The sequence below is a fragment of the Barbus barbus genome (genome assembly GCF_936440315.1).
Source record: "Barbus barbus genome assembly, chromosome: 5".
NCBI lineage: Eukaryota > Metazoa > Chordata > Actinopteri > Cypriniformes > Cyprinidae > Barbus > Barbus barbus.
The window spans coordinates 30,790,447-30,804,690 of record NC_136733.1 but is presented as its reverse complement, the minus strand read 5'-3'; the positions used below and the strand labels follow the sequence as shown (position 1 = coordinate 30,804,690).

Below are 14,244 nucleotides of genomic sequence, written 5' to 3'. Positions count from 1 at the left end.
CACTGCAGAATTCCGGTTTCATACACATACAGAATACTAAATGTCAGGCCAGAGGTGAAATTTTACCTGTAGTGGCTGGTTGGCGTTTCTGGGAGTGAGTTCATTGGAGTTCTGTACAGAGGCCTGAAAGAGACGAGTCATGAATAGGCTGGTGTGCATAAGGTGTCATGCAGAAATAAAAACATTTACACAAAGCTGGAAGCACAGCAGCGTCCAAAAAGTCTTGGTATGCTGAAGATTTTCATATTTCCCTTCACTGGTAGTAAGAGGCTTAAACTACAGGTGCATCTCAGAAAATTAGAATATGGTGAAAAAGTAATTTTTTTCTTGTAACTTGTTTCAAAAAGTGAAACTTTCATATGATTTTATATTCATTACATGTAAAGTAAAACACTTCAAAAGTTTTGTTTTAATTTTGATGATTAGAGCTTACAGCTAATGAAAGTCAAAAATCAGCATCTCAAAATATTAGAATATTTACATTTGAGTTTCTATAACTGATTATCCCTACAGTATAAATTCTGGGTATCTCTTGAGGGCAGTCTTCTTGAGGGATCTTGAGGGATAGAGAGTTAGACTTGTAACCCGAAGGTTGTGGGTTCGAGTCTCATGTCCGGCAGGGATTGTAGGTGGGGGAGTGAATAACCAACAACTCTCCACCCTCAATACCACCGAACCCCCAACTGCTCCCCGGGTGCCGGGTGTATGTTCACTACTATGTGTACACTTGGATGGGTTAAATGCAGAGCACAAATTCCATACTTGGCCACACACCACTTCCCATTCCTTTCTTTGAAACCAAAATAATGGGGAGGACTGCTGACTCGGCAATGGTCCAGAAGACGATCATTGACAACCTCCACAAAGAGGGTAAGTCACAACCGGGTCATTATTGAAAGGGGTGGCTGTTCAAGGAGTGCTTGAAGTCCAGTGTGAAGTTTCCACAGTCAGTGATGATTTGGGGTGCCATGACGTCTGCTGGTGTTGGTCGATTGTATTTTATCAAGTCCAAAGTCAATGCAGCTGTCTACCAGGAGATTTTAGAGCAGATTTCCTTTTCCAGCAGGACTTTAGCACCTGCCCACAGTGCCAAAACCACTTCCAAGTGCTTTGCTGACCATGATATTACTGTGCTTGATTGGCCAGCCAACATGCCTGACCTGAATCTATGGGATATTTTCAAGAGAAAGATGAGAAACAGTCGATCCAATATTACAGACAAGCTGAAGGCTCAATAGTGCCTCAGCAGAGCCACAGGCTGATCGCTTCCATGCCATTCCTCACTGATGCTGGAATTTGTGCTAAAGGAGCCTCGACCAAGTACTGAGTGCATAAATGAACATACTTTAAAGAACTTGAACTTTTCTGTTTTGCAAATGCTTTTGATAGATTTTAGGAAATATTCTAATATTCTGAGATACTGATTTTTGACTTTCATTAGCTGTAAGCGCTAATCATCAAAATAAAATAAAAAACATTTGAAGTGTTTTACTTTACATGTAATGAACCTAAAATATATGAAAGTTTCACTTTCTGAAATAAGTTACAAGAAAAAAAAAAAAAAAAGAAAAAAAAATTCACCATATTCTAATTTTCTGAGATGCACCTGTATACCATTTACCCTCCTCAATTAAACTTTACAGTTGGCACGATGCAGCCAGACAGGTAATATTCTCCTGGCATATATACAGTAGTCAACATTTGAAGTGGATGAAAACCTTTAATCAAAGTTGTCCTAAAACCTAAATGCATTCTTGTCTTAGGACAACTTTCTATCTATCTATCTATCTATCTATCTATCTATCTATCTATCTATAGATATATATCTACCATTTGCACTATTTCTATCTGAACTTCTTGTTTTCTTTTTTATTTAAAGCTGCAGTACGTAACTTTTTTTTTATTTTTTTGATCCGAAATCAATATTTGAGCAAGTACATAACCAGCCAGTGTTCAAAACTATCGTCTTACTTTAGCCCGATTCACAACGATTAGCTTATAATAATGTTTTCTAATTTGAGTGATACGGGCAGGTTTGCGCAGGAAATTCGAGCATGGCACTGCGTCATTACGTCACGTCTGTAAACATAAAGAAGTTGTCCCGGCTAGTAGACTACCACATGTGACTGAGGATCCTGCAGGTGACGCATCGTTTATAGCCTTTTTACAGCAGCTGGAATAATAAAATTTATAATTTTGAAGACAGATTGTAATCCAGAAAGGATTATGTGTTTTTGAAACGCATGTGAATGAAATTAAATTATACTCCAGTTTTAAATGTGCTTCTGATTACAGATAGTACCAGTTTGAAGGGAGCATAATTTGCTTTTTGGGTTAGAAGAATTTCTTAATATGAAATTCGAATGATATGACAATTAGATTAGACTGTACAGATATTGAAATCTACATGTTAATACACACTATACTCATAGTCATGCAATGCTGATGTTGTTAACATTAATAATTTGAGAATATAGTATAACAATAATAATTTGCAAGGTTTGATGTGATATGAGCTAACCGATCGTTACACTTAATCACCATTGGTAGCGCAATTTATTGTAATGCTTTTTTTCCTCAGTTGGTCAGAACAAATGTGGCAGACTTGTTACTTGTTCAGATGGCAATATATGGTGAAAATTCTTATTTGGGTCATATATTCCAAGACATAGGCTAGAATCTGTGATTGCGAAGTACAGTAAACATCCACACCGGTGCGGTGACTGACAGCTACACATTCACCTCAAAACATTAGATTCATCCGCGCTGCAGCCGTGCCAGAGTACAGACCACGCAAGCAAGATAATTCAACCAAGTAACTGCAATTCCAGGTTTTCAAACAGCGATGGTGACAAAGAGGCAAAACTTACGGACTGCAGCTTTAAAAACAAAACAAATGGACCCTCTAACACTAGTGTTCTTTATATTTTTTTCAAATCTTTTGACTTGTTTTCTTTGTATTTATTAAAAAAAGACCATCTAATACTAGAATTATCAATTCTTTTACTATTCTAGTATTTTTGCTTTACTAATTTGAAAAATATATATTGCTACGTGTACTGCATTAGACTAACCAAGACTTGTCACAGCACTTACATATTAAGATTCAAGATTTACATTCGTCAAATACAGTTATACAGAGTATAACCAGCAGTGAAATGTAAGTCAGGTCCGCTCCAAGGACAGTGCAATTATATAGTATACAAATATTAAGAAAAATAAAAGTAGAAAAAATAAAAGAATAAAATAAAAAAATAAAAGATATAAATATAAATGTGCAGGTCAGTATGTTGTTGACTTAAATAGTAATATAAGAGGAATGTGCAAAAAACGTTGTCCAGGGTATTTAAATAGCAGCAATATGAGGTAGAGAAAAATTATGAATAGCTTTTTGATATAGTGATATTTACATGGAGTCAAGTGATGTTATGACACAGAGTTAGAGTTTAGGAGCTAGAGTTTATTACTCTTTTGTTGGTTTTGATTGCTTCTATTGTTCTCATATGTAAGTCGCTTTTAAAAGTCTGCTAAATTACTAAGTGTAAATAATATATATAAGTGTATTTTAGCCGTCACATTCCATGTTTGCGATGTGTACCACCTGAGGGCGCTTCATACCAGTTTTGAAAACCACTGATTTAAGATTTGCAGTGCGCACCTTCTTTTCTGCACGGTATTCATCCCAGGCTGCTCTGCGCTCTTCTTCGCTCAGCTCCTCTTCCTGCCGGTGGTCTAACAATGAGTTGTGCTCATGATAACTTACTATGATCTGCCCACAGCTCTGCAGCAGCTGAGCCAACAGGTCATCCTGGAAGACAAAAGCTTACGGTCATCTGTGTGTCTGTTTGCTGTCTGTTCCATAGCAGAGGTTTTTATGTGTGCTTACCACAGGCGTTTGTGTGTGTTTACTGGGCCGTAGGTCTGGCTGGAAGCGGTACAGCTCATTCAGCTGACTGTGTGTGAAGTGTCTCTGAATCTGCTGCTGGTCCAGAACACGAGAGGACAGTGACTGTTTAGCAACTTGCCGCTCATAAATGTTCTGTTCCATGGTCCCCTACTCCCCAAGAAACAAAAAGGGAAAAAAAGCCGCATTAAAATTGTAAATGGCTGCACATGTTAAAACTACAAAAATAAAAAAGTATAAAATACTGGAAATATTTAGTATATATTTAAAATATATAAATGAAGCTTACAAATAAAATAAAGTGTCTCTAAAATGAAAATTATTAATAAAAAAAAGATAAAAATAAATCCACTAGAGAACATCACCTTTAAAATATAAAAAAAGCCTGTGTGTATATATACACCTACCTACCTACCTACCTACATACCTACATACATACATACATACACACACAGGTACATCTCAAAACATTAGAATGTCGTGAAAAAGTTCATTAAAGTAAAACATTTCAAAAGCTTTGTTTTAATTTTGATGATTAGAGCTTACAGCTCATGAAAATCAAAAATCAGTATCTCAAAATATTTGAATATTTACATTTGAGTTTCAATTAATGACCATCCCTACAGTATAAATTCCGGGTATCTCTTGTTCTTTGAAACCACAATAATGGGGAATACTGCTGACTTGGCAATGATCCAGAAGACGAACATTGACGCCCTCCACAAAGAGGGTAAGTCACAGAGGGTCATTACAGAAAGGTGTAGCTGTTTACAGAGTGCTGTATCAAAGCATATTAAATGCAAAGTTGACTGGAAGGAAGAATTTGGTTAGGAAAAGGTGCACAAGCAACAGGGATGACCGCAAGCTTGAGAATACTGTCAAGCAAAGCTGATTCAAACACTTGGGAGAGCTTCACAAGGAGTGGACTGAAGCTGGAGTCAGTGCATCAAGAGTCACCACGCTCAGACGTCTTCAGGAAAAGGGCTACCAAGCCACTTCTGAACCAGAGACAACGTCAGAAGCATCTTACCTGGGCTGTGGAGAAAAAGAACTGGACTGTTGCTCAGTGGTCCAAAGTCCTCTTTTCAGATGAAAGTAAATTTTGCATTTAATTTGGAAATCAAGGTCCCAAAGTCTGGAGGAAGAGTGGAGAGGCACAGAATCCATGTTGCTTGAAGTCCAGTGTGAAGTTTCCGTAGTCAGTGATGATTTGGACTGCCATGTCATCTGCTGGTGTTGGTCCACTGTGTTTTCTGAAGTCCACAGTAAACGCAGCCATCTACCAGGAAATTTTAGAGCACTTCATGCTTCCTTCTGCTGACAAGCTTTATGGAGATGCTGATTTCATTTTCCAGCAGGACTTGGCACCTGCTCACACTGCCAAAGGTACCAAAAGCTGGTTCAATGACCATGGTGTTACTGTGCTTGATTGGCCAGCAAACTCGCCTGACCTGAACCCCATAGAGAATCTATGGGGTATTGTCAAGAGGAAGATGAGAGACACCAGACCCAACAATGCAGATGACCTGAAGGCCGCTATCAAAGCAACCTGGGCTTCCATTACACCTGAGCAGTACCACAGGCTGATTGCCTCCATGCCACGCCGCATTGATGCAGTAATTAAAGCAAAAGGAGCCCCAACCAAGTATTGAGTGCATAGAAATGAACATACTTTTCAGAAGCCTGACATTTCGGTTTAAAATATCCTTTTTTTATTGATCTTGTGTAATATTCAAATTTTCCGAGACACTAAATTTTGGGTTTTCGTGATCTGTAAGCCATAATCATCAGAATTTCAAGAAATAAAGGCTTGAAATATTTCACTCTATTGGCTCAATTCCACTGAGCGGTACGGATCGGTACAGTACGCAATTATGTCCGTTTCCATTGTCATTAGTTGTGAACGGTACCAAAATAGCGAACCGTACCACGTTTTATTGGTGCCCTTTCGTTGGGGTATCTAGCACAGCAAAGGGTACCAAAAGGGTGGAGCTAAACTCACTGCAGAAGTTTATTGGTTTACTAGAATCGTCAATTGTGCGTGATACAAGGGGATAAAGCTTCTCCTTACTTGTTCCGCTCTGCTGTGTTCTGCTGATTACATCAGAGTGTGCAAACACACAAAAAAAATATATAAGTGTATTTTATACTTTTATATTTTCACACAGACAATAACCGTCTCTCAATATGTGTTCTTGTGGACTTGTAAAACGTTGTTGCCCAAAAACCCGCATAATTTTCAAAATATTACTGTTATTCTGTCATGAAATGTAGTTTTAAGAGTTTTTCAGGCGAGAATGTAGATGTTTAAAACTCAAATCTGCGGTTTATTTATAAAGATATAGCGCCTATTTGAAAATTTGTTATGCCGATTTCGAAGCTCCAGGCGATCACCGGGTGCTCCGTGCTCATGTATCCGCCTCGAGCAGCCTTACGCTCGGCTAGTCCTTCCGACATTTGCCACTGGCTCTGATGTCTCTGTGGTGATTAAACAAGAATCAATTCGTTTTGTGTATATTTAACAGGCATTCGTGGTCTCATGAATCTAATATATGTTCCTGGTCATATCGTTTTGACTGAGCACAAAGTTTAACTTTATATTTATTTTGAACTTTACCATAGTAATTTACAGCGCTAACTGTAGCAAACGTTTGACTGTGAATTGTATGCTTTTGTCTTTATTTCCTCTTATATAAGCCTCTCATACTTTGTACTTTTATAATGGCTATATATTGACATAAAAGAGGCAGAGTTGTGCTTATTGTCGGTCGCTACTTTCCAGCATGCACCACGCCTATCAAGTAAGGGTACTGTTGGCAGTGGAAATGCAAGCCTGATCAGGGTTACCCATACCGAATCGTACTGTACTGAACTGTACTGCACCGTACCACTCAGTGGAAACGAGGCATAAGGGTAATGAATCTATATAATATATGGGTTTCACTTTCTGAAATGAATTTTTTTCACAATATTCTAATTTTTTGAGATGTACCTGTATGTGTAAATGTGTATATATGTGTATGTGTGCCGTGAAAAGGTTTTTGCCTCCTTCCTGTTTTTTTTTTTGCATATTCGTCACACTTAAAAGATACAGATTGTCAAACAAATTTTAATATTACACAAAGATAGCCCAAGTAAATACAAAATGCAGTTTTTAAACGACTACTTCATTTATTAAGGGAAAAAAGCTGTCCAAACCTGCCTGGCCCTGTGAGAAAAAATAATTGCCCCCTAAATCTAATAACTGGTTGTGCCACCCTTTGCAGCAACAACTGCAATCAAGCATTTGCGATAACTGGCAATGAGTCTTTCACATCGCTGTGGAGGGATTTTGGCCCACTCTTCTTTGCAAAATTGTTTTAATTCAGCCACATTGGAGGGTTTGAGCATAAATGGACTGTTTGAGGTCATGCCACAGAATCTCAATCGGATTTAAGTCCGGACTTTGACTTGGCCACTCCAAAACCTTAATTTTGTTTTTCTTGAGCCATTCATAGGTGGACTTGCTGGTGAGTCTGGGATAATTGTCCTGCTGCATAACTCAAGTATGCTCGAGGTCACAAACTGATGGCTGGACATTCTCCTTCAGGATTTTCTGATAGAGAGCAGAATTCATGGTTCCATCATTTATGGCAAGTCGTCCAGGTCCTGAAACTGCAAAGCAGCCCCAGACCATCACACTACCACCACCATGTTTGACTGTTGCTACGATGTTCTTTTTATGAAATGCTGTGGTTTTACACCAGATGAAATGGGACACACACATTCCCAAAACTTCAACTTTTGTCGCATCAGTCCATAGAATATTTGCCCAAAAGTCTTGGGGATAATCAAGATATAGTTTGGCAAATGTGAGACAAGCCTTTGTGTTCTTTTTGGTCAGCAGTGGCTTTTGCCTTGGAACTCTCCCATGGATGCTGTTTTTGCCCAGTCTCTTTCTTATTGTTGAATCATGAACACGGACCTTAATTGAGGCAAATGAGGCCTGCAGTTCTTTAGATGTTGTTCTGGGTTCTTTTATGACCTCCTGGATGAGTTGTCGTTACTCTCTTGGAGTAATTTTGGTAGGCCGGCCACTCCTGGGAAGGTTAATCACTGTTCCAAGTTTTCTCCATTTGTGGATAATAGCTCTGACCGTGGTTAGCTGGAGTCCCAAAGCCTTAGAAATGGCTTTATAACCCTTTCCAGACTGATACATGTCAACTATTTTGTTTCTCATCCGTTCTTGAATTTCTTTAGATCGCGGCATGATGTGTTGCTCTTTAAGTATGCTTCACTTTGTCAGACAGGTTCTATTCAAGTGATTTCTTGATTCAACAGGTCTGACAGTAATCAGGCCAGGGTGTGGCTAGTGAAATTTAACTCAGCTTTCTAAAATAATGTGGTTAAATCACAGTTCTTTCATGATTTAACAAGATTTATGCTCGAAAACCCTCCAATGTGGCTGAATTAAAACAATTTTGCAAAGAAGAGTGGGCCAAAATCCCTCCACAGCGATGTGAAAGACTCCTTGCCAGTTATCGCAAATGCTTGATTGCAGTTGTTGCTGCAAAGGGTGGCACAACCAGTTATTAGATTTAGGGGGCAATTCATTTTTCACATAGGGCTAGGTATCTTTGGACAGTTTTTTTCCCTTAATAAATGAAGTAATCATTTAAAAACTGCATTTAGTATTTACTTGCATTATCTTTGTGTAATATTAAAATTTGTTTAATGATCTGAATATTCGAAGTGTGACAAATATGCAAAAAAAATTAAACCTTTTAGAGATAGATAGATAGATAGATAGATAGATAGATAGATAGATAGATAGATAGATAGATAGATAGATAGATAGATAGATAGATAGATAGAAAGAGACAGACAGACAATTTTTTTCTTCAAGCCCTCCCTACTTTCTGTTATTTGTATGTATATACCTGGGCCAGAAAACGGTACACATAAACTGTTTTTCTCTGCCCAAAGCGATAGACTCTGAAGATGCTCTGGATGTCATATGACGGATTCCAGCAAGCGTCAAACACCACGACCCGGTTTGCAGCGACCAGATTGATTCCCAGAGACCCCGCACGAGTGGAGATTAGAAACAACCTTCCTCTGAAACAGAAGAAACAGTCAGGACAGGAAATGCAGACAACTTAAATGTGATTAATTTTTTTGAGTATACCTTATGTTTTTAGTGTTGTTAAACTCTTGAGCCCATCGCTTGCGCGCACAAGCACTGGTGTTGCCGTCCAAACGATAATAATCTTTATTTTTAACCCACGCTTTCTCTCCTAACAATACACACAAACACAAACTCGTTTGCATAACCATGGTAAATTAACAAAAGAAATTTCAAACAATCCCGTGTCAACTATATATTTACCTTTGTATGGACAACATGTTTTCCCCCTGGTCTCATCTGCATATAGCAGGAAACTCTCAATGAGGTCCAGCGTTATCAGAGACTGACTGAACACCAACCTGAAAAAAGCAAACAGCATTCATAAAAACTAAGTATGTCACTCTGAACAATGAATTGACAAGCATATAATCCTATATACCCTGCCATTCAGAAGTTTGGGGTTTTTAAGTTTTGGCTTATCAAGGCTGCATTCATTTGATCAAAATTACAACAAAACATTAATATTGTGAAATATTATTACAATTTAAAACAACTGTTTTCTATTTGAGTATTTTAAAATTGAATTCACTCTTGTGATTGCAGACTCTCTTTACTATCAGTTTTTCATTAAAGGTATTAATTTTCTTTTGAAGTGTGGTTATATGAATATAACAACCAACACAAAGCTTATAACAAGTACTACTTCTATTCAAGAACGTGATCCTCACACTTTGTCCTGTAGTTCCTCTGCCCAGTGTAAAATCTCCAGTAGCAACTGCAGTTTCCCAGAATGCTCCAGCACTTTGGCATCAGCCGCTGTTACAAATGGCAGATACCAGTCGGCAGATGGCCCATTACCCAAAACAAATCCTAAACAATAGACAGAGAGAGAGACACTTAAGAATGAGACGGACAAAGAGAGGCACATTAAAGGAAACAGAGAGAGAGGGAGACACTCCACCTGTTTTCACACCAGCTTCCCTGCCAGAAATTTCCATTGTGGCTGTGTTTGTGACATCTGGATTCTGTGGATTTTGATTGGATGTGCTGACCAAGGAGACTGTATCAGCATTTCTCTCTCCATCACCCACTAAACCTGTGCTTGTTGCATCTCTCCTGTAAGACAGACACATTTGAATTATAACCATCAGAGCAAACCTGGTCTCACACGGAGGAAACTTGGACTTCTAGCAGATGTCTCATTGCTTCCACATAACTATTAGACATCAACTATATTGTGATTGGCTGTGATTGTGTCAAGTCACACAGCAGGTTCACATTTATCAATTGCTTCCAAAACAAAAGATTATATAATGTTTTACATTGTTTAGAAAGACTTTGTCCTCTTCAATTCAGTTACTCTAGCTTTGATGTCTCGTATTGAACAGAAGCATGAGGCACATTGGTTGTATAGGAAATATTCAAATCTGATATATAAAACACAGCGTACCTTTCAGAATCATTCGGATTTACAGAATTGCTGACCAAACCTGCACCCAGACCTGTGAAGACAGGAGCTTGCTCTTCCTCTTTCCCCTGCATCACACACAAAAATACAGTGACTGGTTTTCATATCATCAGTAATGGAGAAAAATCAGTGATCATTGATAAGGTGTTTATAAAAATGAGGCATGATGCGTGTACGCTATTTTTCAAATGTTTGGGGTTGGTAAAATTTGTAAATGTTTTTACAACTCTTAAGGTCATTGCACTCGGAGTCTGAAATTTTCGCACGTTAAAAAATAAATCCGACCTCACGTTGTGTCAATCACTTTTACACACTGTCTCTGAAACTTTCGTCCGTCACAAAACATTCAGATCAGGATCGATTTTCTGCGTTTTCACATCCGTAGCATGCATTTTGATATAGGAAACGATGACAAATACGAAAAAAAAAGAAAAACGCACACGGAAATTTCGGAGTGTGCAAGGACCTTTATGCTCACCGAGGAAATCGAAATAGTTGCTGTAATTAGTAATTGAATGTATTAACAGATTTACTTCTGAAATTCTGGGCAAACATGGGAAATATACCCATGTAAAATAACTTTTATATTTAATAAATCTTTTAAATTTAAACCAGTCTTCAGTGCCACATGCTCCTTAAGAAGTCATTCTAATCTGCTGATTTGGTACTCAAACATTTCTTTGCATTATCGATTTTGAAAACGGTTGTGCTGCTTAATATTTTCTGTGAAACTTTTTTCCCCTCAGGATTCACAAGAACAACATTTGTTTGAAAGAGAAATCCATTTATGATCCATTTAATGTATCCTTGATGAACAAAAGTATTAATTTCTTTAAATAAAAAAATAAAATAAAAAAATCTCACTGGCCCCAAACTTTTGAACAGTAGTGCAATCTGGATGAGTGTGTGTGTGTACCTTATTCCTGCTCAGTTTAGCAAGTTTAAGACACCAGGGATGAGTCCATATCAAACTCAGAACATGAAGGTCCTGAAACAAACTGTTCACACCTGCTCCTTTCCCTAAAACAAAGACATAATTTGTGACTATGTTACCAATCCGTTGGCTCAGTGTGTGCCAGAGTTAGGTGGTATGAAAAACATCTTAATATGATAATGGAAATTAATAAAAACATCTGATATAAGAACTATTTAGTCATTATTATCCATGTCAGTATCTAAGGGTATTTTTATGCATCACTGGATATGCATCACTGGATTAATATATCAGCCAATATAAGATATTTATTTGTGAATGCTCATTTCTCCTGTTTTTACATTTAGATTATATTTCCCACCTTTTGAAGTTGACTTAAGTTTAATTTCTCCAAAATATAACACTTAAATCTCAAAATAAATATTTTTTGTACATTTTAATGTTATTGCATATTATAATTATATAATGCCTACATTTTCATTTGCAACACTTAGTGATTTTAGTTTTTAGTGTTTTATTAGAAATTTATTTAGAAAAAAAGTATAGATTTTTTAGTCTCGGCCATACCTTGAAAACAACTCTTGGCTTAACATATTTTTCTACTGGTGCAGTACTAGTTAAGCTCTAGTTTGTGCTTTCGAGACTCTGACCTGTGTAGTTCTGCAGATAGTGTGTGTATAACTGACACTGCAGATTCGTCATCCTGACTGACAGCACATACTCGTGCTTTGGCGGCAAACAGGCCATCAAGACTGAGTAGTCCCGCCTCTGCAACACAGAAACAAAACATTCAGACTTTTTTTTCACGGCCTTTAGCTGTATTCTATTTCTTTTTCTCTCTTCATCACCTGTATGAATCCTGACATCAACTGATGGAGGACGTGCGATCTATTCTTCATCAGTCTGACATCAGCGGGGGTGGAGTCTGCACACTGACCGTTGTGGATCGGATTAATAAAACGGTTCCGGAACTCCTTTAGAGAACCCAGAAGGTTCTCCTTAATGAAATTCACCATGCAGTGATCTAGAACAAAACATAACAAATGAAGTCAGACAACCTCAAAGAGATATTAAAAAAATGAATAAGCAAGTCATTTTTCACAATATGGAGATGAAACGTGATTACACTCAGTAAGGTTGTTTTGAAGCGGTGTTCCTGTCAATATGATTCTCCTACGTGTACGTAGAGCTCGGATGGCTTTTGAGATGCTCGAGTCTGCGTTCCTAAGGACATGACCCTCGTCACACACCACCAGATCAGGGCCTAACATATAAAACACACCAAACAATGGTTTAAAAATAGTTGAAAAAAAAAAAAATCTATATATCAGTCCTTAGTATTTGATGATGGATTGCTCAGATGAATTTACCTGGATCCAGGAGCATTGAGCGGAAGGCTTCTTTGTGTTTGCTGTATTTCGCGCTATCTGTGTGTGTCAGTATACGAAACACCTCATATCCCATGATCATCACACCACCATTCGTAAACCAGTCATTCAAGAGCTCAACACGAACACCCACAGACTTCACTGTAGCCAGCTCTGCCACCTATGTGAGAAACAAGAGAGAAGAGATAGTTGGAAAAATGATCAGAGATGCAGCTAAAAGTCCAGATTCAACATAATGACAAGAAAACGGAATCTTTGTTTGCATTATCTGGCATTTTTCAGCATATTTATGATGTGTTTGCTGAATTCTCTGTGTAAGGCATAATTAGGAAATTTTGCACTGATACTTCCGATGCAAAAATGTAAAATTAAATAGCTATTCACCCAAAAATGTTAATAATGTCATTATCATGTCATTTGATTTTTTTGCATTTTGTTTTCTTCTGTACAGTACAAAAAGAGGATGCTTCACAGAATGTCTAGACTCCTTCTACAAAAGTGGTCAGTGATATTAAGTGTCCAAAAAAAGCCCCATAAAAGTCCACTGGCTTTGCCAATTTGAATTTGTATCGAATGGTTATTTTAATCCTGGATTAATTTAACACTGGGTTAACTTTCTATCTTGAAAGCTTTAACTGAAACAATCTGATAGCTTTACAAGAGAAAAACCTAAAAGAAAAGATATTTTGACCATTTTCATTTTTGGGCGAGCTATTCTTTTAAGCCACCAACATACAATAGACAAAGCCGGACAGAGAAAGATTACGCGCTGAAAAAAGCCCATATGTTAGCTAGTTATACAACTCTCTGACCACAGTAAGAAATTTGATTCTTTTATTCAGCAAGAAAGAAAAAAACGCATCACAGTTTCCACAAAAATAATAAGCAGTACAAGCATTTTGAACATTGACAATACTAAGAAATGTTTCTTGAGCACCAAATCAGCATAGTAAAATGATTTCTAAAGGATCATGTGACACTGAAGACTGGCGTAATGATGCCATCAAAGGAATAAATTACACTTTAAAATAGATTTAAATAGAAAACAGTTATTTGAAACTGTAATAATATTTCAAAACATTATGGTTTTGACTCCATTTTGGATCAAATAAATGCAGCCTTGGTGAGTATAACACATCTCTAAAAATCTTAACAACCTCAAGCTTTTGAATGGTAGTGAACATCTGACATAAACATGACCTAGATCAAATCACTAACTAATGTCACCTGAGAAAGGAAGTGAGAAAATTCTACTGACCCACAGTATGTTGGGTCTTAAGCCCCTCTGCCACTGGTCAAACTCACTCCTCCAGTTCAGCACTGTGTTGAGAGGACAAACCACCAGAGCCCTTTTCAGTGGCAGCTCTTTACATAGCAGCACTGTGTGGAGGAACACAATGACCTGAAACACACACAATACACAGTTAAGCTTTCTGTGCAAAC

General features: G+C 37.7%; 1 protein-coding gene across 1 annotated transcript in view; it reads right to left on the bottom strand.

The window, feature by feature from the left end:
* The window catches only part of atrxl (ATRX chromatin remodeler, like), a 32,676-nt gene that overhangs the window by 1,179 nt on the left and 17,253 nt on the right, over window positions 1–14,244 (bottom strand). The window contains exons 19-33 of the mRNA XM_079417291.1: window positions 14,060–14,203; window positions 12,784–12,961; window positions 12,540–12,677; window positions 12,262–12,437; window positions 12,064–12,181; window positions 11,396–11,499; window positions 10,462–10,547; window positions 9,973–10,127; window positions 9,740–9,881; window positions 9,273–9,370; window positions 9,072–9,180; window positions 8,824–9,001; window positions 3,887–4,054; window positions 3,659–3,808; window positions 67–123 (exon numbers count right to left, since the gene is read on the bottom strand). Of these exons, the coding sequence (XP_079273417.1) occupies window positions 67–123; window positions 3,659–3,808; window positions 3,887–4,054; window positions 8,824–9,001; window positions 9,072–9,180; window positions 9,273–9,370; window positions 9,740–9,881; window positions 9,973–10,127; window positions 10,462–10,547; window positions 11,396–11,499; window positions 12,064–12,181; window positions 12,262–12,437; window positions 12,540–12,677; window positions 12,784–12,961; window positions 14,060–14,203 (2,001 nt within the window). The remainder of the gene's footprint in view (window positions 1–66; window positions 124–3,658; window positions 3,809–3,886; window positions 4,055–8,823; window positions 9,002–9,071; window positions 9,181–9,272; window positions 9,371–9,739; window positions 9,882–9,972; window positions 10,128–10,461; window positions 10,548–11,395; window positions 11,500–12,063; window positions 12,182–12,261; window positions 12,438–12,539; window positions 12,678–12,783; window positions 12,962–14,059; window positions 14,204–14,244) is intronic.